We start from the raw sequence: 27,412 nt of genomic DNA on the forward strand, positions 1-27,412 counted from the left end.
TGTACTGCAAGAATAGGAAAGATTTCTAAAGCTGCTCTTTCTTACTTTAAACTTCAAACCATTACACAGGAGCTCTTTGATCATTGTAAAAGGATGGTTCCACCAATACAAGCAATGGTATTGTACAGATTTGTACTGTCAGCCATCTCTTGGTTTAATGGATAACAATATCAAAGTGACATGCTATTCCTTCTCTTGCTTTAGTACACACATAAATTCAAGAGCAAAGTGTTGTTTGGATATTTTTTATAGCTTACTTGGAAGACTGTTCAACGATTGCTCTTTAAACTGTATGCAAGTAAAATAATGATACCCTGAAGGTGCACCTTACATTTAATCAAGCATAGAGGTTTTTAAAAACGGTCTAACTTACAGATAATTTTGAATCATTTTTAATGTGTATTTTGATTCAGATATGAAAAAGTAATGATGAGTTGTTTACTTGTTAGTCACCAGTTTGAGGACCATTTGCTGATATGAGGTGGGCATTATCTCTATGACAGAGTATTCAGCCAATCAAAGTGCAGTAAGGGCATTGACTCTTGTCAGGTGAGTTTTTGCCTGTATTTCACAGCTCCTCCCTCACATTTACACCCCTCTTTAGAACAGGGATGGGCAACTCTGGCCCTCAAGATCCACTTTCTTGCAGAGTTAGAAACACACCTGAACAAGCTAACTATGGTCGTCTAGAAAGCTACAACCAGGTGTGTTTTATCAGAGTTGGGGCTAAACTCTGCAGGGAAGTGGATCATGAGGTCAGGAGTTGCCCAGCCCTGCTTTAGAAGCTCAATGAAAATACAATGAGCTTTACGGAGGAAAAAGAGAAATCCAGTAATGTCACTGTTGGACAGACTGTTACAGATTACAGAATTTTTTTATATATATATATTTTTTTATAAATTTATTCAGAATTTTACATATATTTTTTGTTCTTAATTATTTTCTTATCTATTTTTTCATCTGCAAAACACCCTGGATATATAGCAGAGGATGAGAACACAACATGAGGGGCAAAAATAGAAAAAGAAAAAAAAGACACACACACACACACACACACACACACACACACACACACACACACACACACACACACACACACACACACACACACACACACACACACACACACACACACACACACACACACACACACACACACACACACACACACACACACACATGTTGGGTTTTCATGTTTTATGGGGACTTTCCATAGGCGTAATGGTTTTTATACTGTATAAACTGTATATTCTATCCCCCTACACTGCCCCTGCCCCTAAACCTAGCCATCACAGGAGACATTCTGCATTTTTACATTTTCAAAAAACATCACTTAGTCTGATTTATAAGATGTTTTCCTCATGGGGACCAGCAAATGTCCCCACAAGGACGAGGATTTTGGATATTGCCATCTTTGTGGGGACATTTTGTCCCCATAACGTAGGGATTACCAGTCCACACACACACACACACACACACACACACACACACACACACACACACACACACACACACACACACACACACACACACACACACACACACACACACACACACACACACACACACACACACACACACACACACACACATTGTAACTAGCCAGAAGCGTTCTTACGAGCAGGTGAGGGATATTTGGGGAAGAAGGTCAAGCAGTTTAGCAGATGTTGGAATAAGGCTAACACATAGAGATACGTGTGTGCATGTGTGGTGCTCTGTATAAACCCTTTAGCTGTGCAATGATACTCTGTTTACATGGAACACATTTCAGTCTCAGTTTAGAGGCAAAACGAGGTCACTGTATAAATCGCTGTGTAATAGGTACAGCAATACCCAGCCTTTAAAGGGATGCATCTTCCCTGGAACACAGAAGATGTTTTGAAGAAAGTTTCACCAGCTTTTGTACAATATTACCAGTGACTTTCACTGCATGTTTGTACTGTATGTAACACAGTGTCTAGTGTTTAACTGTAAATAGACATTTTTCTAAATATATTATTTTGTGTTCAACAAGAAGAAACAAGTGATTGAAGTTTTACAATGACATGAGGGTGAGTATGACACAATGTTTTGTTTTATTTTTGAGCAACCAGTCCCTTTAGCACTTAGGGCCACAAGAAAGTAGAAGTATTAATTTTCCTGGTCATAGTTGGAGAAAGAGAGATAGCTGGAGTTAGGTTATGGTCCTACACCATTATATAAAGGATACCTTTAGACAAATAGAAAATAATTCCACAACAGCATCATTGTGATTAGTGGGAGGGATATCAGATATCAAGAAAATTGCTTAAAATTAGTATGTCAAATAAACTTTTGATCCCTTATTGCAGGTTAGAGACTTCAGAATAGCAATTTCTAAATAGCCTCTTGCTTGCATGGTCATGGTGATGCCTCCCCCTGGCCTCTAAAAGAACTCTATGACTTATGTGAAGTGTTAGGCTGTGGTTCAGTAAAAGTTATTTGATGTGCAGTGCATTGAGTAATCCTATGAAGATTAAAACAGCAATAGCCTCACAGGCAACAGCTGGGAATACATGAATGTGTGTAGGCCTAATGTGTGTGGGTAAAAGCGAGAGAGAAAGAGAAGGACATGGTGATTTTTTTCACATCAGCTGACCTGAAGTATCCCTGACAACAGAGCATTGTCCATGCACTAAACCCTTTACACACACACACACACACACACACACACACACACACACACGCACGCACGCACGCACGCACGCACGCACACACACACGCACACACACACACACACACACACACACACTGTTCGGTTCGACTTGAAAATGGACTCCTCACCACAAATGCTTACGTCACTTGTTTACCATTTTCCAGCTCAGTACACTCTCTCTAGCTCGGTTACCTTAGCACACACACATGTATATCTGCACAATCACACATGTGAAGTGTTATGTAATGAACAGTTTCTTACTGCGTGATGTGCCTTATTGTCATGCATGTAATTGTGTTTGATGTGACATGTAGTGTCTAGCCATTGGTAGCACTGATGTTGTCGTTCTGAGGGATGGAATAAAAGAGATTGGGAGGGTTGGCGGGGGAGGCACTGTCCCTTCAATGGTCCCTTCTACTGCTGCGGGACTGATGTAAACAAGCCAGGGTGGCTATGACACAGTTCCAGCAGTGCAGTTTCATCTCTGTGTTTTTAGGGAAAGTACTCCCCTCTAGTGGGGAATAAATAAGTTGCAAATGTAAAATTCCACTGCTGGCATGTTGACATATTTGCATTCTGCCTACCTCAGCCCATATTCCAGTGTTTGAGGTCATGGGTTTATTTTCGCACATGCCATTATTTCGTTATTTTAAGGGCACAGGATTTTTTTTTTCTTCTCAAAATATATTCCCTGAGCAAAGCAGGATTCCTGAAAGCATGGAAACAATGCTTGAATAGGCAAGGACATGAGCGATTTCTCTCTTTTTGATTATTTGTTTTAGTAAAACACTTTTTATTATCTATCTGTGTCTAAAACGCATATCAAACTTTGGTTGTTTATGTGGAATATATTCATAAAAAAAGCTGCATCATATTTTGTAATAGACCTTAATTAGCTGTTCTGGTATGTTTAAATGGGATTGGAACTAAACTCTGGAGGAAAGTGTCCCTTCAGAAGCAAGATTGGACACCCCTGTTTTACCCCCCCCCCCCCCCCCAAGAGTAACATTGGAAAAATTTGCAGACCATGTGCTTAGGTGTGCTTTGGGAGAAGAATATTAGCATCTCCTACTCTCATAGAATTTGTCATGGTTTAGCAATGCCATAATATTTACATGCCAAAAGACTAATGTCCAGGTTACTAGAACATTCCAACCTTATTAGTGCATTTGACTGTTTAGGAAACTATTGATAGACATGCACTCAGAGGTTCTGACGCCACTGCTAGCAAAGCAGTACACAGCATGCTGAAAACAACAAGTGTAATCTTTTTTGGATTTGTGTATTTTTAGCTAGTGATGATCCAGTTATCCAGTCACTCTCCCTCTTTCCCCCGGTTTCACAGACGAGACTTAAGCCCAGTCCCATTGCCATTTATTTGTCTCAAGAGATGCACACCAGTAATGTTTTTTTTCTTAGGCACGTTTATAAAAACTACTTAAATGTCTTAATTGAACTAAAGCCTAATCTTGGCTTAATCTAAATCCTGTCTGTGAAACCAAGATTTTGTGTTTTAGATACAAAGTGTAGCTGCTGTCTAGTTTTATGAAATCAAAAGCATCAGATCTTAAAATAGATGTGGGTACAGGAGCTGTTGAAAAACACCAATAAAACTGTCACTGTTTGAGAGTGTGAATGTGTGAGAGGGCTTTGGAATGTGGGATTAAGGCACCATTCCACTAGGCGGCTCGATAGAGCTCGATTTTGCTCACACCTCTCTGATTTCCATCATGATAATGCCGAAAAAAGATCAGGATCGCTGTGCAAACATATAGTAATGGATTGGATTAGGATGCAATTCAATAAAGGCATGCATAATTGGTTTAGGTCATTAGTTAAAATAAACCATACGGTTTTGTCATTCCAGTCACGTACTATTAAAAAAAAAAAAAAATTGTATTAACTTGTTTCATTCTTACTGCACAAAACTAAACTAATTGTGTGGTTTTCCTTAATTGTATTAGGTTCATTAAACACACACAAAGAATTGGTTCTTCAGCGGTTCTTCAGTTGTTCTTTGGGGTGGTTGAGGTGATAGCACCACTACTGTATAAAGAACCTGTTAAGCCCCCGTATAGTTCTTTAATGGATCTCTAACTCTCTCTACGTTTAGTAGGGGAAAGGATTAAAACAACATTAAAATACAGTGTATTTCCTGAAGTTAAAGGTGCACTATGTAAAAATTGTTTCAGTAAAATATCCAAAAAACACTAGGCCAGTGTTATATATTTTGTTCAGTTGAGTACTTACAATATCCCAAACATTTCCTACTATTTGTAAATTGTGAGAAATTGCTATTTTAACCAAGGAAACAGGACGTGTGAGGGAGTCGCCTGTCAATTGCGTCATATCTGCGTTACCCTCGGTTTCCGGTTTTATTTTGCAGAAACGCTTTACTATTACTGCAGTGTGCAACAAGTGTCATCAGGCGCCGAGCGAACGCACAGAGTAACGTCATAACTTAATTTTCAACACACTCAGATGTATATAAAATGATAAACAGAGCTGCGTTACCTCAGGAAAAGCGGAAGTGGCGCTGGCGACTGTGTCATAATAAAAGTCCCGGTGCTCGTGAGGCGTGTGTTGCCTTCATCTTATTAACAATCGCTCCAGCGGCCTTCAGCTCCACAACATTCAGTCCTGCTCTGCTTCATACTACAGTGACGTTAATAATCGCATCCATGGAAATGATTTCTGCCCGAGTCCTATCCTGATTCTTTTCCATTGGCTGTGAGGTGAAGACCACATCTCCCAAGATTCTGCGCTCAAACGTGGCGTCATCGAACTACGCCTTTGTTTTGAACAGGCGACCTCAAGTGGATGGAAAAGTTACATAGTACACCTTTAAGGGTGTTCTTAACCTTTTTGCCCCCAAGGCCCCCCTATAAGGAAATATTCCAGTGCCCCCACACAAGACTTTTTGACCACAGAAAAGCATAAAAGTGATTCAAAACAGCTTTTGCCATTGTTGTAAATTACCATTCTAGCAAACATATGATAGTGGAGTAACAGATTTAAAATCTAATGAGGAGAATGGGGTGGTGGTGGGATGCAACAAGAAATTATTTGGAAGAAGGAATACAATTGGAGGATGAGAGAAAGATAAGACATGGTGATTGACTGTATTCTTTGAATGAATGTACCTCTTATAGTTCTACATAGCACCATTTGACAAAGGTTCTGTATAGTCCCTTTAAAGATAGGTGCTGGTTCCCCTATGATTACAAGCCAATTAACCACTTTTAGTGCTATTTAGCAGCATTTTTATTTAGAGTGTCTGGTCTCAGAACTGACATAAGTTTAGTCATTATTAAGTGAGTGAAGTAGCATACTTTGACTGGCTCCTACGAATCTACACCCCCACTAGAAGCCTTCGCTCAGCTAAGTCTAGTCTCAATGTCCAACATAACTGAACATTAAACACTAACATCTCCTTTCCTTTACTGAAAAACACATAAAATAACACATAATATCTAAATTTACTTTCCCATTGCAGTCACGCAAAGCATATGCTAAACACTACAGATACACTGTCTAGCTAGTTATATCAACAAATTGAAAGCTCTGTAGACAAGGCACACATAGCAAGTAAACATGCATTTCACATGGCTCTTAGGAGCAGCAACAGTTTGTCTTGGCGATAGATCTACATTTTGGGGGACTGTATATTATATTTTGCTCATGCTTGTTTTGACATCTGCATTCTGAGGGCATGTTATGTATGTATATTGGTTCAGCCACAGCATTAGCATGTCTTATGAAGTTTCTATATTTGCTCTGCAGCATCAGCAATATCTCAATGCTGACATTTCACTGCAAGTGAAAACACGTCATGTAAACAGATACAGAAAATGTATCCACATGGAATTGTCCAAGCAAACCATGGGAGTATATAAATGTACATTTGGCTGGGCCATGTGAGGGGCATATGTACCTGGTTTATGGTAGATGCACATTCAAAGTGCCCAGAGGTGCAGTTAATGATATTAACAACACATCGACTCAGCTCCACATCACCCAGTGACCAATGGGCAGGCTGAAAGGTTTGTTGAGACATTGAAACAAACACTGAAGACCTGCAGGGGGTCATTTACTCTTCAGAGACAGCTTGAAACATTATTACTGACATTTTGCAACACACTACACCCAACAACAAAAGACCCCCCCTTCCCTCTTGGCTTTGAGGGTCTTTAGAAGTGCAGTCATTGGTGTACAGGGAGAAGAGCAGTGGGGAGAGAACACACCCCTGGGGGGCGCCAGTGCTGATAGTGAGAGTCCTGGATGTGAGTTTCCCCAGTGAAGACTGGGGCCAGGTGGTCAGCGTAGGCTTTCAAACAAGCAGATGAGATGCCGTCTGGGCCTGAAGCTTTCCTAGTCTTCTGTTTTTTGAAGACTTGGCTCACATCCTCCACACAGACCTTAAGCTCAGGATAGATTGCAGGAGAGGGGAGGAGAGGGGGTGCAGGAGGTGATGGTGAATGTGTGAGGTGCAGATCAGAGCAGGTGTGTGGTGTGAGACTGGGCTTTTCAAACCTGCAGGAGAATGCATTCAGATCCTCAGCCAGTTGTTGATTGTCTACAGAACGGGGGAATGGTGACTTGTAGTTGGTAATGTTCCTCAAGCCTGTCCAGACTGATGCCGAGTTGTTTGCTGTAACATTGATCAAACAATATTACCATTGATTATTTTTGTTAATTTCAGTGTTGATTCAACATCAGTGATGTAGAATCCATCATAGCGCAACATTGATTCAACAATATTACCAAAGATTATTTTTGACCATTTCAGTGTTGATTCAACATCAGTGATGTAGAATCAACATCGTAGTGTAACACTGATTCAACAATATTACCAAAGATTATTTTTGTTAATTTCAGTGTTGATTCAACATCAGTGATGTAGAATCCATCATAGCGCAACATTGATTCAACAATATTACCAAAGATTATTTTTGTTAATTTCAATATTAATTCAACATCAGTGATGTAGAATCCATCATAGTGTAACGTTGATACAATAGCATTACCATTACCATTTTTATATCACCATGGATTCAACATTAAATGCGGGTGCAAACGCGATATTGAACAGATATTGATCAGTTCCTAATGTTGATTCAATGATACAATTGATTTTTTGTTGAAATCTCAACATTGTTTCAACAGTAACTGCAAAAGTGATGTTTAAAAAATATTATGTAATGTTGAATCAATGATATTATCATTGATTTGTGGTTGAAATCTCAACATTGCTTCAACATTATCTGAGGGTGCAAAAGTGATGTTAAAAAATATCACTTTGTAATGTTGAATCTACGGTATTATCATTGATTTGTAGTTGAAATCTCACCATTGGTTCAACAGTGCTAAAGAGCTCTTGAAAAAAAAATCACTTTGTAATGTTGAATCAATGCTATTACCGTTGATTTACGGTTTAAATCTCAACATTATTTCAATATTATCTGAGGGTGCAAAAGTGATGTTGAAAAAATATCACTTTGTAATGTTGAATAAATATTATTAGGCCTACCATTGATTTGTGGTTAAAATATCAGTATTGCTTCAACATTAACTGAGGGTGCAAGAGTGATGCTAAAGCAACATCACTTCGTAACGTTAATTCAATGTAATTGCCATTGACGCATCAACACTGACTCAACATTGTTTCAATGATAACATGCTATCTGGGGACGGTTATAACATTTTTGACCTTTCTGTCTATATCTTGGAGTACTTTTTAGCCAGTGTTTTGCTGTTTTTAAAATGTGATGAAAACTAGTGTCTATTAAATGACATAGCCTAGCTATTTTTTCAAGGTAAATGTGCATAAAGTTTTCTGTGAGGGTTGTGTTTAGGGGTGGGTTAGGTGATAGAATATACAGTTTGTAGGCTACTGTATAAAAATATTTATTTATGGAAAGTCCCCATAAAACATGGAAACCCAATAACTTCAAGACCCTCAAGTAGGCCTAGCAAGCAAATATTTTTTTATGTGAGATGTAAACTATTTAGCCTACTGTGTGAAAAAAATAGTGTGATAGGCCTACCAGCCTACATTTTGTTGTTGTTTAAAAACTGTATCTTTAAGATCCTAGTTTTGTGTCTCGCTTGTTCAGGTTATGTTCAATAGGTGGCGGTAAAGTCCTAAAGGAGCGAGTGTCCATTAGATCAGAAGAAGTAACTTGCTTGTGTTACATCAAAAAACTTCCTGATAGTCGCTGTAGTTGGAATTTATTAGATTCGCTGCATTCATAATATTAACATTGCATGAACGAATAGCTAATTAAATCGCATTATATGTTAATAAAACTGGAATTGATTATCAAATAAACGGATGTCTCGGACACGGTTTAAACGTCCTGTAAATAACACGGAAGTTGACTTGAACTGACTCCCGTTTCAGAATTCTTCGTACACAGGTTAACCAAATTTTTTTGTATATTATGTTGTCTACTATGTAAATATTATGTTTATTTGCCAAACAATGCGCTTTACAAACTGTAGTAGAAATCCTTTAATAATTATTTTAGGAACAACAACAAAAAACACTGTTTGTTACTGTAACACATAATTTTAATAAATTACATCAGTAAAAGTGGTGTGTGTATCTAACCTACTATTGGCTATGATGTTTGTAATAGGCAAATGGTTGCATTTTGAGATTCTGTATAAATTGATTTGATTAATGTTCAGTATTGAATGAGTGTAATGATTTGCTCATGTTCTTAGGTTAGAAGGTTGCGTTACTGTTCCTCAAGGAAAATGCATATACATTAACATTACATATGCTTCAAATAATGTTTTACTAGCCCTAGTAAAAAAGGACATGAATTAAAACACCCTTGTATAAACTCTGATATTTCTTTTTTTCCCCCTCAAAGGTGTCCTCTGCAATGATGGAAGGTGCATCAAAAAGTGATGCCACATCACAGAGCTCTGTTGCTGCACAAGTTCCTTTCATACACCTCTGCACAGTTCTGGAGAAGATTCAAAAGACCAAACTCCGACCAGACAAAAGCAAAATCCTAAAGGAGTTTATAGATTCATGGAGGAATTTTCACACAGCGCTTCACAAGGACAATTCTGACACCACAGATTCATTTTATGCAGCAATGCGTCTTATTGTGCCTTCATTTGAGCGAGAGCGAATGGCTTACGGTATAAAAGAGAACATGCTTGCCAAACTGTATATTGAGGTTTTAGGCTTACCTAAAAATGGACCTGAGGCAAACAAACTTCTAAATTACAGAGCTCCAACCACATCTCAAGGAGAAACAGGTGACTTTGCCCTTACAGCCTACTTTGTCCTAAAAAAAAGATGTACAAGTCAGGGGAATTTAAGCATTAAAGAAGTCAATGACTTCTTGGATTCTGTAGCTATCAACAATGCCAGCAAACAGAAAGATCAAGTGAAGAAAAGCCTTCTGCATCTTATAACTCAGAGCTCAGCTTTGGAACAGAAGTGGCTCATTCGAATGATTCTAAAGGACATGAAACTTGGCATCAGCAAGGAGACAATTCTTCATGTTTTCCATCCAGATGCATCCGAACTCTACAATGTCACCACAGATCTGAATAAAGTGTGCCTAAAACTTCATGATCCATCTGTGTCCCTCAGTGAGGTCTCCATTGAAATGTTTTCTGCATTTAAACCAATGCTGGCAGCTGTTGCCAACATCAGACAGATAGAGAAGCAAATGGGCAACCGTCCATTCTATATTGAAACAAAGCTGGATGGTGAACGCATTCAGCTGCACAAAGCTGGAGATGTTTACAAATACTATACAAGGAACTCTTATGAGTACACGCAACAGTTTGGAGCCTCTCCACTAGAGGGCTCCCTCACACCATACATTCACAATGTCTTCAAACCTCATGTGGTGAACTGCATACTGGATGGAGAGATGATGGCTTATAACCCTACAACTGAGATTTTCATGCAGAAGGGCAGTAAGTTTGATATTAAAAAGCTGATGGATGACTCTGATTTGCAAACCTGCTTTTGTGTATTTGATGTCTTGTTAGTAAACAATCAGAAGTTTGGAAATGAACCTCTCAAGAAGCGCTACGAAACTCTTGAGACTGTCTTCACCCCCATAAAAGGACGCATCCAGCTGGTCACTAAATCTGAAGGCAAAACCATGCAAGAAGTAGTGAATTTCCTCAATGAAGCCATTGACAATCTGGAAGAGGGGATTATGGTTAAGGATCCCATGTCCATCTACAAACCGGATAAACGTGGTGAAGGATGGCTGAAAATTAAGCCTGAATATGTGGACGGTCTGATGGATGAACTCGATCTGCTGATAGTGGGAGGCTACTGGGGTAAAGGCAGGAGAAGCGGGATGCTCTCTCATTTTCTGTGTGCAGTAGCAGAGGTGCCAAGTCCCGGGGAGAAGCCCACAGTATTCCACACACTCTGCCGCATTGGATCAGGATACACTTTGAAAGAACTGTACGATCTTGGTCTGAAGTTAGCCAAACATTGGAAAGTTTACAACAAAAATAATCCTCCAGCAGCCATCTTGTGTGGAACAGAAAAACCAGAGGTTTACATAGAACCACGCAACTCAGTGATCTTACAAGTCAAAGCGGCAGAGATCGTTTCTAGTGAAATGTATAAAACCAACTGCACATTGCGTTTCCCCAGAATCGAAAGAATCAGAGAAGACAAAGAGTGGCATCAGTGCATGACCTTGACAGAACTGAGCCAGTTCCGCTCCAGAGCTTCTGGAAAGCTGGCATCCAAACATCTGCACATCCAAGAGGACCAACCTGAAAAAAAGAAGCGCAAATTCGTAGCCAAGCCCAAGAAGACAATCGGAGTCATTAGCCACTTTAAATCTCAGGATTTATCAGCAGTAGCCAAAGAGACCGATATGTTTGAAGATGTTGAGTTTTGCGTGATAAATGGCAATGACGAGCATCCCAAGGCAGAGCTTGAGAAAGGTGTGGCCCGTTGCGGAGGCATTGTTGTGCAGAACCCTGGAAAAGACACATACTGTGTGATTGCAGCTGTGCAGAACATGAGAGTGAAGAACCTCATCTCTTCAGACCAGCACGATGTGGTGTGGGCTGCTTGGCTTCTGGAGTGTCTGGAAAATAAGCAGGTTATACCATGGCAACCACGTCACATGATCCATATGTCACCCTCCACAAGGGACCACTTTGCTAAAGAGTATGATCAGTATGGAGACAGTTATTACGTTGACACGGATGAACAGCAGTTGATGGAAATCTTTGAAAGGATTGGCCCCTCAAAAGCTAAATGTCCTTCTGTGGCTCAGATAGAAACAGAGAATGCCTGGGATGACTTGCCCACTAGCATTTTTAGGCCTTACAGTGCATACTTTGAACGGTGTGCTGACTTAGAAGATCCAAAATCCATCATCTGGGGTACATGTTTGGACACGCGTGTCTTAGAATTCCGATTCCATGGTGGTACAGTTGTGGAAAAACTGAAGGAAGGAATCTCTCATGTCATAGTAGAAGGCGAGAGAAGGGCTCTGGACTTAAAGACACTGAGGCGACTTTATACTAAGAAGTTCAAAATTGTTCGGGAATCTTGGGTGACCGATTCCATCAAAGCAGGCCATGTAGAGGATGAGATCGGCTACCTAATATAATGATGAAGGCACAAAATGTTAAAACACTGAAAGATTACAGAATTTTAAGGTGTCATAACCATTACTGTGGCATTAAAGGTAACCATTAAAAAATTCAACTAATGATGGGACTGGAAGCATCACAATTTGAATTATGAGAAGTTTGTTATGAGCAGTGTAATTTTGCTGCTGAAAAATGCGTCTGTTGGTGCTTTTTAAAGTTTGTCAAATGTCTCTGGTTTAAAGCACTATGTAAGACTGAGAAAAAGCACTGAGAAAATGTTTACAGGTGAAAACAAGAATAAACCTTTTTGGAGGTAAATTAAATTTTTCTTATGCTGTTTTGTATTTTTTTTTTAAAAGGGCAATGTAACGTCATAGAATTTAGTGTACTTAATGGGGTGGTGATAACTTGCTTAGGAATGTTGGCCTTTATATTTTTCCCTTTAAATTACATTTGTGTTGCTGTTGCATAAGATGGAAATGTTATGCAAAATAAAGTGTAATTAAATTTAATTCTTAAAGAAGCATTCCGAATTTTAATTGAACCTGTCAAAAGTGTTTTTCTTGTACATTAACTTGACATGTTACAGTCAGACAAATTGAGCTTCTGACAAGCTTGAAGTTCCATTTGAACAGCTTGTCAAGCACACCAAATTTATTGTGCGAGAGCTGTAGCTCTCTAATTGTTTGGAATGTGAGTTACTGTAATGCTTTTAGAGAACTAATTTCCAGAGTGCTAATAGAATGATTCAGGCTTTACGCACAAACACAGTCGACTGTGTGTCTAGTTATTGTAAAGATAGATTTGCATTTGTATAATGTCGATATTACACTAGGTTATTGGCGTGAGTTTGTGATGAAGTGTGAGTGACGAAGCCATCCTTCTTTGAAAATGAAAGCGGAATGTGCTTGCGCTGAGTATGGAAGGTGCTTTGATGTGGAAATTTATGTTGCATAGCCATTCTAATGACAAAAATAGACAATATTGTGTTTTAGGGAGGACATCGTTTACTGTTTCACAGATGTGTAAAATTTTTGTGACATTGTGTTGTATGTATAGTCTTAAGGCCTGTTCACAGCAAGGGCGATAACAATAAAAATCATTCTAAATATAAAAGAATAACAGAGTCCACACCACAACAGCACAGAGAAACAATACTGTAGGAAATATATATATATATATATATATATATATATATATATATATATATATATATATATATATATATATATATATATATATATATATATATATTATTATTTTTTTTTTACAGCTCATGAACAATAACTACATTGACAGCCAATCAGAATCCATCCTGCTTTAAAGAGCTCAGGAAGCAGCAGACGGCATACCTGCAGGGTGCGAAAGGAATAAACAATACAGTATAGTCTGTTGGTGTGGATGCTAATATTGTTATCATTCTTGGTGTGAACAGGCCTTTACTGTCTCTCTTAGTGATGCTCTTTGTCTTATAGTTTAGACAAGAATCACTTGTCATATTGGATTGATATTACTCATTTTCATTATTAATATTAATCTTAACAAATGGACAAAATGTACACATACAGAAGTCATAACACACTTAGCGAAATATAAAGTGGGAATTCCTGGTTTATGTTATAGCCATTGAAAGACTGTGATAACTTGCATAACTCCAGATTGTCTGGTGAAAGACAATTACTCACTGAGAGGACACTTTTCGCAGACGACGTCCCACTAAGTGAATCAACTGGGAATGGCCTTAATTTGCATGTATTTACCTTTGCCCTGAATTTCCCCCATCATTTGGTTTCTCTTCAAGACAGACAGATGGGAGTGCGATTCAGTTTAAATTCCCTTTGTTATCATGTGTTTCCATTTGAAAGAGGTTTCGGTCTGGTCTGACTTACTTAAAGCGATGTAGCAGAAAGTTCGGGGTGCAATACTGTAACGAGGTTGGCCCGTACGTAATATACGTAATATTCAAAAGTCAGGTATCAATATCTTATTCTTTGCTACAGAGTATTTGATGATGTGTATGGATTATCTTTGAATTGAATTGGTAATTGGCATTATACATTTACCTGACTGTTAATAAATTGTTACATTTTTCTACATAATTCTCAAGTAGATTATGGCAACGAAGGGTTAAACGGAATGATTAAATGTGTGACTACTATTAAATATAAATGACCAACAACCAATTGGCATTCTATCCTAAATTCGAGATTATGATATAATGGAGTCCGATAAAGAATATTATAATTAAATCCATTCTGCTCAGCTGAAAAACACAGAACGCGCAGCGACCTTCAACCGCAGTTCGTGACCGCCCTTGGAACAAAATTTTAGCAGGCCTTACACCATAAACATCAATAACATTTAATGGGATGGTTCACTCAAAAAAGGAACATTGTCATCTAGTAGAACGTTTAAATAAAATTTGTTTTTCTGCAAGTATTGACTGGTTCTCTCAGGCTCAAAAATAATGACTGAGAAATATGACTTAGTTATATTTCTGCTTTTCACACAAACCAATTGCATAGCTTTAGAATAACCTACACAGATGACTATTGTCCTTTTTTTTTGTTTGATCATGCTATAATCACCTGCCTTTTTTATTGTGTGTAAAAAAGCATCCCAGATATTTTGCAGTATAACTGCTTCTGTGTTCAATTAAAAAAAAAGGTTTCAAGGGTGAGGAGACGGTTCTCCTTTTAAGATTAACTGTATGTTTAAGTCCTGTGATACATGGTCACAAATACTGGCTCAGGGGCGATGGGGTGAGGGGTGGGGAGTGAGAGCTAAAAATTGGCTTCTTTTGAAAATTAAAAACTCCCATGCAGACAGGACAGGGCTTAGATTAAACAGTAGGCCTTAGTTAAACAAGGACATTTAATAGCTTTTATAAACATGATGTATTATTAACAAAGTTCGAGGAGGAGCACATTCAGATAATTAACCTCGTTTACACGAGAGGAGCACATTCAGTTAATCAACTCAATTAACAAGATTAGAGGGATATATACAGCAGACTTACTTCTGTTCCATGACCGTTTTCTATCATCCCTCCACCACACCATCTCCTCACTTCGATTTATTCCTATCCCAACCTGGGACGGGGGAGTATTCTGGTTTTGGGCCAAATTCTGAGCTCAGAACCCTTACCTCGGACAGCACGCCAAATACGCACCTTTACTCGATTTAATTATATGCAAGTGTGAAATTGTGAAGTGCTGTAGAAAAAAAAAAGACTGGGGATCAAAAACAATGGCACTGGCATTTTATAAGATATGTGAGTGCAAGTTGCTTTCAGTTAAGACAGTTCAAACATGCATTTTAGTCTAGGACTAGCTTAAGCCTCGTCTGTGAAACTGGGCAGCAGTGTTTTAATGGCATAGTTATTGTTTAAATGGAGGGACGTTACCTCGATAATTAAAAAGGTACAGAATTTAGACTGACATAGTGTGTGATTTAAATAAAGACAAACTCTGATAAGCACTGAGAAAAAGAACTTTGTGGTTGCCAATGTTCAAATTAAAATTATTATTTTTATTTTTGTGTGTGTGTGTGTGTGTGTTTTGTCTTTCACACATATCCCGGGCTTCTAGTGTGAAATCACCCTGCTGTGATGATCTAGGGAGAGTGATGCACCCTATCGCAAGAAGGTTTGGACAAGGAAAGCAAGGACATTAGAAGGCAATATGAATCTGACCAAAGATGTGTCCCAGAGTGCCTGTAAGATGGTGTGCCCACAGTTGAAAGCTTCCTGTATGGAAAAGGTCAGGGAAGGTCAGGAAATTATCGTGGGTTTATAACAGCCTGCAGTAACTTTGACTGCGATGATAGAAGTTGGTCACTGATATTGATAAGATACAGGCGTAGCAATATAATTGTATTGAAATCAGGGTTTTTGGTAAGATTCATTCACCTTGGATTTGTGTTTTTGTTGTTGTTTATGATGTCCATATTCCGTTCTTCAAGACTGAAGCAACTCACGTTTTCTTACTGATGGCTAATCTCTCTTTGAGCAGCGAAATTAGTCAGTTAGCAGCAGTAATTGGATGTACTAGGTAGAAAAGAAAGGATCCATTACCCTGGGGCTTGCTGGAAATAAAGCGGTGGGAAATGGCATTATGCATTTTACAGAAATGCATTCCCCCCCATTGAGAGCCAGAAGACTTTACTCAAAAATGGTAGATTTGCCTTGCAAATGAGTGTGCTTTTTCTCTGGTGGCATGTTAGTTTAGAGCCAGTGGTCCAGAAAATTCTGCATGCCCAATGCTTCAAAATCTTTTAGTATACAGAAAATACTACAATGTCAAAATACATTTTACAGAGTTATTGGTCTGTTGCTTATCATACATGGAGTGACAAAACATTTTTTTTAGCCAACTCTCATTACCCACCGTTCTAATTTCTCCTGAATTAATTGGTGTGCTTGGACACGTCATGCCATGTGTATTTCCAACTGGCTTAATACACCTCTGTGTCCTGCCAGTTGTTTTTGTAAATACAATTTATCCTGTTGTCTGGAGCCATTTGTTTTTTTCAGAGAAAAGAGTAATTATTGGTTGTTTTTGTGATGAGAATATAGTTATGATGATGATGATGATGATGATGATGATAAATTATTGTTGTTGGTAGGCTAATAATGATGACTTTATAATAATAAGGAAATGGAACAGGAAACAAGCATAATACAGTGAGAAAGTAGGCCTACCGTTGTAAATTCTGCCATCATAACATATTCTTACACATGAGTCATACTGTATAATTTGAGGTCCTGGTGAATTATAGCCTTGCTTAGTGTGTTTTCTCAGCTTGAATACTATGGTTGTTTTAATGTCATGATCTCAGCACACATACGCACACCTGCTGTGGAAGTGACTTTTTCTAATGTATGAATGAAGTTTCTTAGATTCCCAGCCTAACATCCTCTAGATGAGTGTGATACTGCTCATTTTCAGATAAGGCGATCATTCAGAGTATTTTTCTCTGTCTGTTTCCTGTCTCAGGAGAAGGGAGGATAAATCAACATACTGAGGGATTATGTGTTGTCTTTGACCTGCTTCTGAATCTTCGCTTTGAAGTGATGAAACATTTTGAAAAGGGTTGTGGAGAAGAGAGAGGATTTACCTTGTACCTCTGTAAGGGCATGTTTTGATCTAAATGGCTTCGTATCAAATCCTTGTTCAGCTGTGTGTTTCTAGACCAGGATTGAAAACCACTGCAAAATATAACATAAACAGGGCAAAACCTGGCGCAAAGCACATTGAAAGCAGTTGTTAGCGTATGGTCATATGTCCTGTAGCTGACAAAATACTGCTGGACTGAGGAAGAGATAATTGCTACTTTAAAGTGAAATGCAGGTCTTAATTGTAGCTTGACTAATAATAGTTAATGACCAGAAATAAAAAACAAAATAACAGTGGAGTCAAATAAACCAAAAACAGTGTTCACAAGAAGCATTTTGAGAAGGTTTTTTTCCAACTTCCTTGTATACCTCCTTTTCCATTTTTTGAGATTAAACAGACTTGTTTCTGTCATCGAATTTTTAACATCTGGAAAACATTCAAACCACGTGACTCTGGACCACAAAACCAGTCATAAGTAGCACGGGTATATTTGTGGCAATAGCCAACAATATATAATTGTATGGTTCAAAATGATCGCCAATTATGCCAAAAATCATTAGGATATAAAAGCCCCGTTTCCACCGAAATTACCCGGAACAATTTGTACCAGGAACTTTTTTTACTGGAACTTTTTTCCCCCAGACCTGCTACTGTCTGCGTTTCCAATTAGTCCAGAGACGTGGGACTGCGCGCGACTGTTCCTCCCAGTCACCGATGGACAGTAGCCTAATCATTTTTGTGCTATACTGTCTGCAACAAAATAACAAGTATGCAGGAGATGCAATCAGCGCTGCTTTTGCTAGTTATGTATTGATTTACTAAAGAGGTAATTAACAAAATGGCGGAAAAGAGACAAGCACTGATACTAAAGCGTATTCTGAAAGCTTGTAAAGCTAGATTTAAAATAAGACAACGTATGTTATTATCAGCTATTACGGACATTGACTGTGCGATTGCTGAGACGAACGCGCGCCATCGGACAGAAAGAGCAAGACTGATATTTACTGAACGCAGAACGAACCTCGCAAAATACTTTTAAAAATACCGGTTGAAATAAAATGCTGCGTGAACTCAACCAATCAGCATGTTCAGCGCCCAAGTCCCACCCCCGAAAGTTCCTGAACTTTGAAAAAGTACTACCTTGCGAGCAGGGCCGTTTGGAGGGGGAAATATTTACCCGGAACTTCATTTAGACCCTGGTTCCTGCGGTCGAAACACACCGAGTACCACCCCAAAGTCCCTAATTCCTTGGGAAAGTTCCTGCGGTCTAAACGCGGCTAAAGATAATGAAGATGTTTTGTAAATGTCCTACCGTAAATATATCAAAATGTATTATTAGTAGTAATATGTATTGCTATCAGGCTTCATTTGGACAAATTTAAAGGTGATTTTCTCCAGATTCCAGATTTTCAAATTGCATCTCAGCCAAATATTGTCCTATTCTAACAAACCATACATCAATGGAAAGCTTATTTATTCAACTTTCATATGATTTATAAACCTTATGGTCCAGGGTCACATATAATAATGTATATTGAAAAAATGTGTACATTAGGCACATATTTTTCTGTCTTGCCTTTAGCACTTGAGGCTCAAACCGGCAAGAGCTGGCATGAATGTCACATGCCTGTCGTGTCTCGTGTGCACATGTGGTGTTTTGTTATTTTGGGCCATGTGCTCCTGTCTCTGTCTAGATCCCACCCCCCTTATCTCGTTATTGGTTTCATTTGCCCCACCTGTGTTCCCTCATTACCTGCTTGATTTGTCCCTTTTATAAGTCCCTTTGTGTTTGCAGTCTTTGTCGGATCGTTGTCTTGTCCATGTCTCCTGATTCCCTGTGGTTTTGAGTTTGTTTCTGTTGCTTTGTTTGTGTTTTGCCCCATCATGGGTTTTTCTTTGTATTTCTGTTTATTTTGTAAATAAATTCCCATTTCCTCTGCACATGAGTCCTTATCTAAGTTTCTCCAAGTGATACGTGTCAAAGAAATGCAAGCACACTAACAAGAAAGCTAAAGCAATGTGTATTATACAGGTTTTTACAGCGGATGCCATTGAAATCACGGTAAGTCTATCCCTCACAACCCATCATGGCGCTGCTCTGAATAAGGTCTATTAGTCTATTCTCATCACAACATGAAAGCTCATGCTGCTGATTAGAGAATAAAGGAGATGAAGGGACAAATGCATTTTGCAAACATGAACACATATCCCGTTGATTAGACAGCTCAAATCTATCAAACTTCAGGTCATTACATGCTGTGTGAGTGTTTGTCACTTTATGCAAATGTGACCGGTTCACACGTTACCATATGGCTGTCCACATAGAGACATAAAAAAAGGCTAACCACTAAGTAAAAATGAGAAGATTATTTATAGAGGTCCATGCATTTCACATAGAATAAATAGTTAATTGGGGGGGCTGTTTACAAACAAGCAATTTGGTTTATTTTATTTTTTTATTATATTAACTTTTTTTTATTCATGTTGCAAATTGAACTGAATTTAAAGATATAGTTCACACCTACCATCCTAAACATCATTATATCCCATTGACGCTCATAGTATAGACAAAGTAAAACAAACACTGACCCGTTTTTCAAGATACATTTTTTTGTTTTTTGTTTGTTTCACAGATCGAAAGAAAGTCTTACAGGTTTGCAATGACATTGGGTGACATTCATTTTTTGGGTGATCTATCCCTTAAAGAAAATAATATATTATTGCTCACATTCTTTTAAAACATTTTTTTTAAATTATTATTATTATTTTCATAAACATACTGGTTTCTTAGACCAGGAGTAGGCCTTATTTCAACTAAGACATTTAAGTAGCTTATGAAAAAAAATTGAAACCAAAGCATTGTTTTATCCTAAATATCCTAAAATGAAACTGGCATTTATCCATTATGTTGTTATTAATTACAAGAGTTCGTCCATTGTGTTTGGTCATTTCCGAGAATGTTCTTCATGTGGTAACATCTGGTTTTACAGTACAAAAGCTTATGTGCAGCTGTTCAACCTGTTGATGTAAACGTATTATACAGTATTCTAAGACGATGATTATGAGGTCTTATTTTCTTATACACCAACCATATATCTCTTGCGATGCTTTATCAGTTCAGCCTATGAACAGTTTGCAAATTGGCCGGGTCGCTATGATGGATCAATCACATTGCTTGAGCTGACGCAAATGACCCTGCTCTCTTTCAAGAACTCTTTCAAAACGAACATGGCGGCAACTTAACATTTGGCCAAAATGACTGTGGATCATTTCGCGAGAAAAGATCCCACCTTGTCGGACCGAAGAGGCGAAATTCGGCGTGTTAAAACGAGGAGTCCTTGCGCTTTTCACCAGAGAGCCCGGAATCAGAGCGAGCGGCCAGACAGTGGCTTTTCCGTCTTGTAGCGGCTCTGCGCAAAAGGGGAGAGCGGAACCCATGACAGACGAGCAGGGAGAGACATGTTGCTACAGATAGCTGGGGTTTTCTCCGGAGAAGCACGGGGAGAGGGGATTCGACAATGAAAGCAGTGAACACCGCAAATGATCGGGAATTGCAGTTAATCGCGGAGGTGAGCCATGACCGCTCGTTAGCCGTCGTTTAGTGGTCAAAACTCAAGACAGACCTCCCGTCAATGACTATTGTGGCAGAAAAGCCCCCACGGCGGAGTCAGCCAGCGCTGCGCTTTCCCAAAATATGACCAGCGGTGCTTGGAAGTGTCGGCAGCGAGATGACGGCTTAAAAATTTGGTGTGCTCCCCGCGAGAACGAGAAGCCATTCACCGACTCCGAGAGGGCCCAGCGATGGCGATTGTCCTTAGCGTCCCTCTTATTTCTAACCGTTTTGCTTTCTGATCATTTGTGGTTCTGCGCCGAGGCCAAACTGACAAGGACCCGAGACAAGTTAGCATCAATGGACATGAGCGCAAACCACAGACCCGACCTCCATTCAACACACAAAATACGCCTCAGAAGAAACGAAGATGCTATTTTTGTAGTCAATTCTACCAAACCTTTGTGGCAACTAGAAACTTGCCACCCTGATAGTTTGTCTGAAAGCTGCTTCACTTTTGTCGACGCTGACCACTTGTGCAGGGGCCTTTCGGAAACGGAGGGGACTCGGTGGATGAACATAAGCGATTTGTACCTTTCCTTTTGTAATTCGTATTCTCTTATGGATTTGCTTAACGGATCATTAAGTCCGGACAATTTGAACTGCAGCCTTGACGCGATTATGGACGGCGACCAAAACAGATGCAGTCTGTGCGTTCAGGCATACCAGCGTTATGACCTGCACGCGCAGGAGAAATATGAGGAATTTGAGATGATGGCAGACAAATACGAGACGGATGTGTACTCAGTAAGGACGTGCATGGAAGAATGCAAGGTAGGGTTTTATTATCTGGATCTCTCGCTTTTCATTGAATAGAGTTGGGTCTTCTTTCTCAGTCGTCATGGTAACTGGTGACAGTAACATGGTGATGTTTTAGTGAGGGAAAAGTGCATTTCGTATTGTACTCTATTTTTTTCCCGCATTTCGCATCAGCTGGTGATGCCAACTTTGCATTTAGGGGAGTGGGAATACAGGCTTTTAAACTTTACCTTCCTTCGTGCCTCCTTTTTATTCTTTGCTGGGCAGCGTGATCAACGTAAAACCCATTGTTCTGGTCTAATCTTACGGAGGAAATTAAATGTTGCTGCTGATCCAAGGTTACTGTGTCAAAGCACAAAACGCTGCAAAGCCAACCTTTCAACGTGTGTGCGTCATTCTACAGCGCGCAGGTGCGCTCGCGGAGCGGCGTCTCTGAACTGAATCGAACTGAATAGAGCTGCTCCGCCAGGTGTTCATTCACGTCCACCACACTGAGTACATTTAAATAACGCTATTAGGGCACCGGTGTTTTTTCAGATAACCTATCACAAGAGTCTTTTCCCTTGCTCATTCATTGGTCTTGTTTGCACAGCACTCTGCGCGCGCTGCAACAGGGTGCCCTCTTAACCGCCATAAACTTGACATTAAGGTTAATTTTCGAGCTCCCGCTGTCATCTTAAACGGATTACTCCTGGGCGACGGAGAAAAACCCACACATATAGCTCCTGTGTGCTGATAAGGAAGCGATCTTTTCCCGTTTTTTTTACGTTTGTGTTGCAGCGTGTAATTAATGGTCAAACATTTACCGAGAGCTTGTAAGCTGACGTTTAAATGAAGGATACACCGATAAGCTGATGAATAAGTGGGTGGCGTGTTTTGCTTATTCTCTGGTTCATTTGGCAAAGGACTCGATTCTTGCTCTCAGCACCGACGCACTTGAAGTCTGTGTTGCTGGGCTTTTCGCTGTCCGTGGTGCTGAAACACCAACTATAACGAAGGGGACAGACAGGCCCTTTGATGCAGGGGACATATTTATTACACTAGCAGTTTGCATTTTACTACATCATTATGCCAATGACGATGATGACAGACGTTTGCATCTGTTACAGCTGCTGCACTTACAAAAGGCATTCACTTCTGTATCTCAAAAGTTGCTCATTAATTATAATAAAGAATACTCAGGCTGTTTTAACTGTTAGACAAAATAATAATAATAATAATAATAATGTAGCCACTATCAACACAATTTGATAAAGGCTGCCAGAGAGACTGTGTGCTACCTTTTGACGAGTTACATTTGAACACAACAACTTACACCGCAACCTGTGTGTGCTGTTGTTTATTTATTAATTAGTCTATTTTTTTTAATTTTTACATTCTCCATTTCTCACCAAAGTGACAACCACTGAATTGCTATTCAGATTCCATATGCATAATCTCTCTGCAACAGCCTCTTTACAGAACAATTTTTTCTACTAAATGCTTGCAAAGTATTGTTTGAGGATATCAATTCTGGCCAGTAACCACAAATTACTCTTTTGTTTTTGTATTGTTTCTCTTCTGTGCACGTGAAGTAAGTGTTCATAATTTCTGGCCTTGCTGAAGATATTGAGTCATCATAGTGCATTTATTTTGAATGCATTTTAAACAAATCAATGGCTTCTGAAATGGAAATGTTATGGGAAACGTGGTATAATATTTTGACTGTTCTTTTTCTTACACTCAGACAACAGACATTTTAAGCGTTAACATAACTGTCGAACCATGTTACCGTAGCCTGATAAACTACTAGCGAGTGTGAATGAAGGCCGTAATGCAGAGGGAGGTGGCAGGAGTCAGTCAGAGCCTCTGGCAAGCAGCTGCAAGGGATAGCCAGTCCCAGCTGTGATTAAACAGCGAGAGATAGAGACAGAAAGATAGACAGCTCGAGACTGAGAGGATGGGTAATCACTGTGACACGGCGTCTCTGACAGCCGGATCAGCCTTCAGGTTGATTTAATTCGGCATCTTCCTTGTACTGCACTAGAGTGTGGGAGACACTGTTGAATTTGTCTGTGTCTAAATGTGCTAAAGATTCAGGACAATTGCTATGAACGTACTAGACATTATAAATAGGTATCAAACAAATGAATGGATGGAGGAGGTACCGATTAGAGAAATAAACTTAGAAGGTTTTACTCAATAGTGTGCTATTCTTAGCTACTGCATTGAGCTCTACACAGTTGCACTGGTGTTACAGGTTGGCTGTTCTGTGACAAAGAAATCACATCAATGATAACATGGACAACATTTAGTGTCCCGAAGAACAAAAGTGGACAGTATTTTTCTTCAAAGGTGCCTTTAATATTAGGACATATTCTTTTTTTCACTGCAGTGTGTTCACTTAGGTAAAGTATTCAATTAATCATTAAAAATGTTAAAGGGATAGTTCACCCAAAAATGAAAATTATCCCATAATTTACTCACCCTCAAGCCATCCTATACATTGTAAAAAAAAAAAAAATCAGGTCTCCAATTGAACATTTTCTATCTACATTTTTTAGTTGGCCAAATTGAATTTCTGTGAATTAAATTGCATCAATTCACAGAAATTCAATTTGGCCAACTGAAAAATTTAGATGTGATCGGTCACTAGAAAAATTTCAATTGGAAACCTGCTTTTTTTTTTTTTACAGTGTAGGTGTTTATGACATTCTTCTTCAGAATGCCTAGTAAATCATGGGGTAATTTACATTTTTGGGTGAACTATCCCTTTAAGTACGAGTAATACTAAAAGTTAATTTTATTACTTGCCTTGACTTTTCCACTCACAATGATTCAAAATAATTTGATTCAAGTTAATATCTGCTGTTTCTTGCCATAGCGCGTAAAAATGTGCTAGCTTCATTACATTTCAATTGGAAATGTGGATGAAAACCTCTTAATAGAGGCTGTGAATGTTTGATGTAGAGCTTTGATTTTCTCTGATTGGCTCTTATGCGCAATGGAAGAGCTTGTGGTATGGAATTGATAGCTATTTGGATTTATGAAACCCTATTTACTGAGAATAGATAAGACAAGTCTTACATTCCTCCAAGAGCATAGATAGTGTATTTGGCAGGGTTTGATCCCACAAGGGTTTAGTACAATTGCTTGTTCATCTCTTCCATAGATATCTCAGTTTTGGGACACGTCTTTATCACCCCTCTGTCTCTTTCACACACTTTTCTTTTATCTCTGATTGACCCGCCATTAATATATTGGTCTCTCCTCAAATAGATTTCCACATTTCCCTTTGTGTATATCGTCTATCCAGTATTGCTGAATTAAAGGAATAGTTTTCCTGTCATCATTTACTCACAGTCATGTTGTTACAAACACATCTGGCTTTCCTATTATTTTGAAGATATTTTAAAGAATGTTGACAGAATCAAAGGCCAACAACATTTTCATTTTTAGGGAGGACTATTCCTTCATCAGGGTGCTTTGCTATAACTCATTTGTCTCAACCAACTGTAAGTGGATTTAACATTTGCTTGTCACAGAATCTGAAATGCAAATGATACAAAACAGAAGCCCCTATGCTGTTATCATGTTTATGAATGGATGTTGTTTTTCCCCGCTTTCCCTGTCTTTTTATTTTAGAAAAAGCAGACAATGCTCCTCTGTGTCTCATTAATGCTATCACTGCTCACTGTGAATTGAAGAGCCACTGCACTCCTCTCTGTGTTGTTTAAACAGGGCTTTTATTAGTGTTGGCCAACAGAAGATGACTATCAGAAGGCTGTTTCTAGGAGTGTTTTTTTATCCAAATCCTGGCATGAAACACCAAAACTGATATAAAACAAGAGTTACAGAGGACTGGCTCTGTGGATGGATCAAATTCGTAAGATGTAATATTTTTGTCACTTAGAGGAGATAATTATTTGTGCCCAAAAATAAATAGCAATTGTGTAATGTTACAGATAGGACAACTTTATGTCTGAACCTTGTGTTGTTTTAAGTTCTGGAAAACTAAACCACTAAGACAGTTAAACCCTAAAAAACAACTTGTTGATTACATAACCTAATAATCAGGTGTTAATACCGTTCAAATCAGAATATAATACACTGCATCACAGTATTTTAAATAATAATGCATTAATGTTAAGGACAGACACATAATTAATTACAGATCTGTTACTATTATAATGCACATTAATCATTACACTAGAATCTTAATACCTAAAAGCTTAATAAAGAGACAAAGGCCTTTACACTTTAAACTTTACATTTCATTGATCTTTTGAAGTCAGGTCCTTTTAAAATCTTTTAATATTAAAATAACTAGGATGTTCAATCCCTCATTCCCGCATGAATAAATCTGTACATTCTGCAAAAAAGAAAAAAGCTGAACATTCTGAGAGTAAAAACTGTATAACTAGAACTAAAATTAACAAGATATAGAATACTAGATCTTTTTGCAAATAAAGAAAGGGAAATTGTGATTGTGAATGTTTGTAGTCTTTAAGCTAAGCACACAAATTGCCAGACACAAAGGATTCAACCTCCCATTCATTTCAAGCTTTGCATAATCAGACACTTTTTTTTTTAATCACCCTAATGGGTGGCGTCCAGCTTTTCAGGCTGGATAGTTATCCCCGTTCTAAAGATACACCTCACCATGGTGTTTGCAACCTTGAGTTCATGATAAAGTATAGTGAATATTAATTAATATAACAGTATGATTTAAATTTCTCCCATCAATGCGTTTTTTCTCTCTCTCCCTGTAACGCCAGTAACCAGGACAATTGTTTTGGTAGCAGTCACACACAGTATTTGAGTTCTTTACATGTCATAGCTAGTGTAATGCATTAATGTATATATCATTCAGATGAACTCATAGGCTGGAGATCAGACCTCCTGACACTCCAATTCATTAAAATAAAGCAGTGGATTGGCTGGGATTAGAGTGAGGGGAGGAGCCAAGAGGTTGAAGCTGTGGCTAGGGTCAGGTCTCCATGGTAGCATTAGAATTCTGAGCATGTTTGCTTATTCATAAAAGCCAGCCGTGGGCTGCTGCAGCCTTAGTGAGGGACACAACCGCAATCAAGGTCAGTGTCCCAGAGCTCCATTACTTCACTGCCACTGCAAAGACCAACACGCACATGCCAACACCAATGGAGACATTTTTTTTTTTTAGATTATTTGAATCATTTTGACAGACTAAGATATATATATTTACTATAGTAATTTAAAAGGATTTCTTGAAATAAAGGAAGACTGATTGTAGCACATGCTCGCTTCTTGGGTTTTGTGAGGAAGGTCAGGACACCTCTGTATGGGTCATCATTTCCTTTGAGGATAGGTTGTCAAGGAGACTGTACAGTGACTTAATGAGTGTCAACGTGAGTTTGACATCATTCAACAATAAGAGTCTTTGAGAATTCATGCAGATTCACCTTCTTTAATCCCCAAGGAAGGACTGTAAAGTACCACAGGGAAGCCACACTTCCACATGTCCATCCCAGGCTGTGGTTCCTCATTGGGTATCCATAACACGTAATCAGTACAGTGTTTCCGAGGACACAAAAACATTTAGAGTGATATAGACTGACAGTATAGTTCAACAAAAAATGAAAATTCTGTCATCCTTTTACTCACCGTGATCTCTTTCCAAACCTG

At 38.8% G+C, this 27,412-nt stretch overlaps 2 protein-coding genes across 2 annotated transcripts in view; both read left to right on the plus strand.

Annotated features, from left to right (window-relative positions):
- Positions 1–8,839: 8,839 nt before the first annotated feature.
- Positions 8,840–12,800, plus strand: lig4 (ligase IV, DNA, ATP-dependent). The gene is made up of 2 exons (XM_079812123.1): positions 8,840–9,093; positions 9,556–12,800. The coding sequence occupies exon 2, from the start codon at positions 9,568–9,570 to the stop codon at positions 12,298–12,300; it is 2,733 nt and encodes a 910-aa protein (XP_079668249.1). The 5' UTR covers positions 8,840–9,093; positions 9,556–9,567; the 3' UTR covers positions 12,301–12,800.
- An 8,294-nt stretch (positions 12,801–21,094) lies between these two features.
- Positions 21,095–27,412, plus strand: part of nalf1a (NALCN channel auxiliary factor 1a) — a gene marked incomplete at both ends in the record, with an annotated part of 94,547 nt that continues 88,229 nt past the window's right edge. The window contains one exon of the mRNA XM_079811763.1: positions 21,095–21,784. Coding sequence (XP_079667889.1) covers positions 21,095–21,784 — 690 coding nt within the window. The remainder of the gene's footprint in view (positions 21,785–27,412) is intronic.

The sequence above is a fragment of the Gobio gobio genome (genome assembly GCF_949357685.1).
Source record: "Gobio gobio genome assembly, chromosome: 3".
NCBI classification, from domain to species: Eukaryota; Metazoa; Chordata; class Actinopteri; order Cypriniformes; family Gobionidae; genus Gobio; species Gobio gobio.

Excerpts from the sequence above, each read along its gene's own strand:
- lig4 (XM_079812123.1), top strand. The coding sequence starts at position 9,568 with ATGATGGAAGGTGCATCAAAAAGTGATGCCACATCACAGAGCTCTGTT.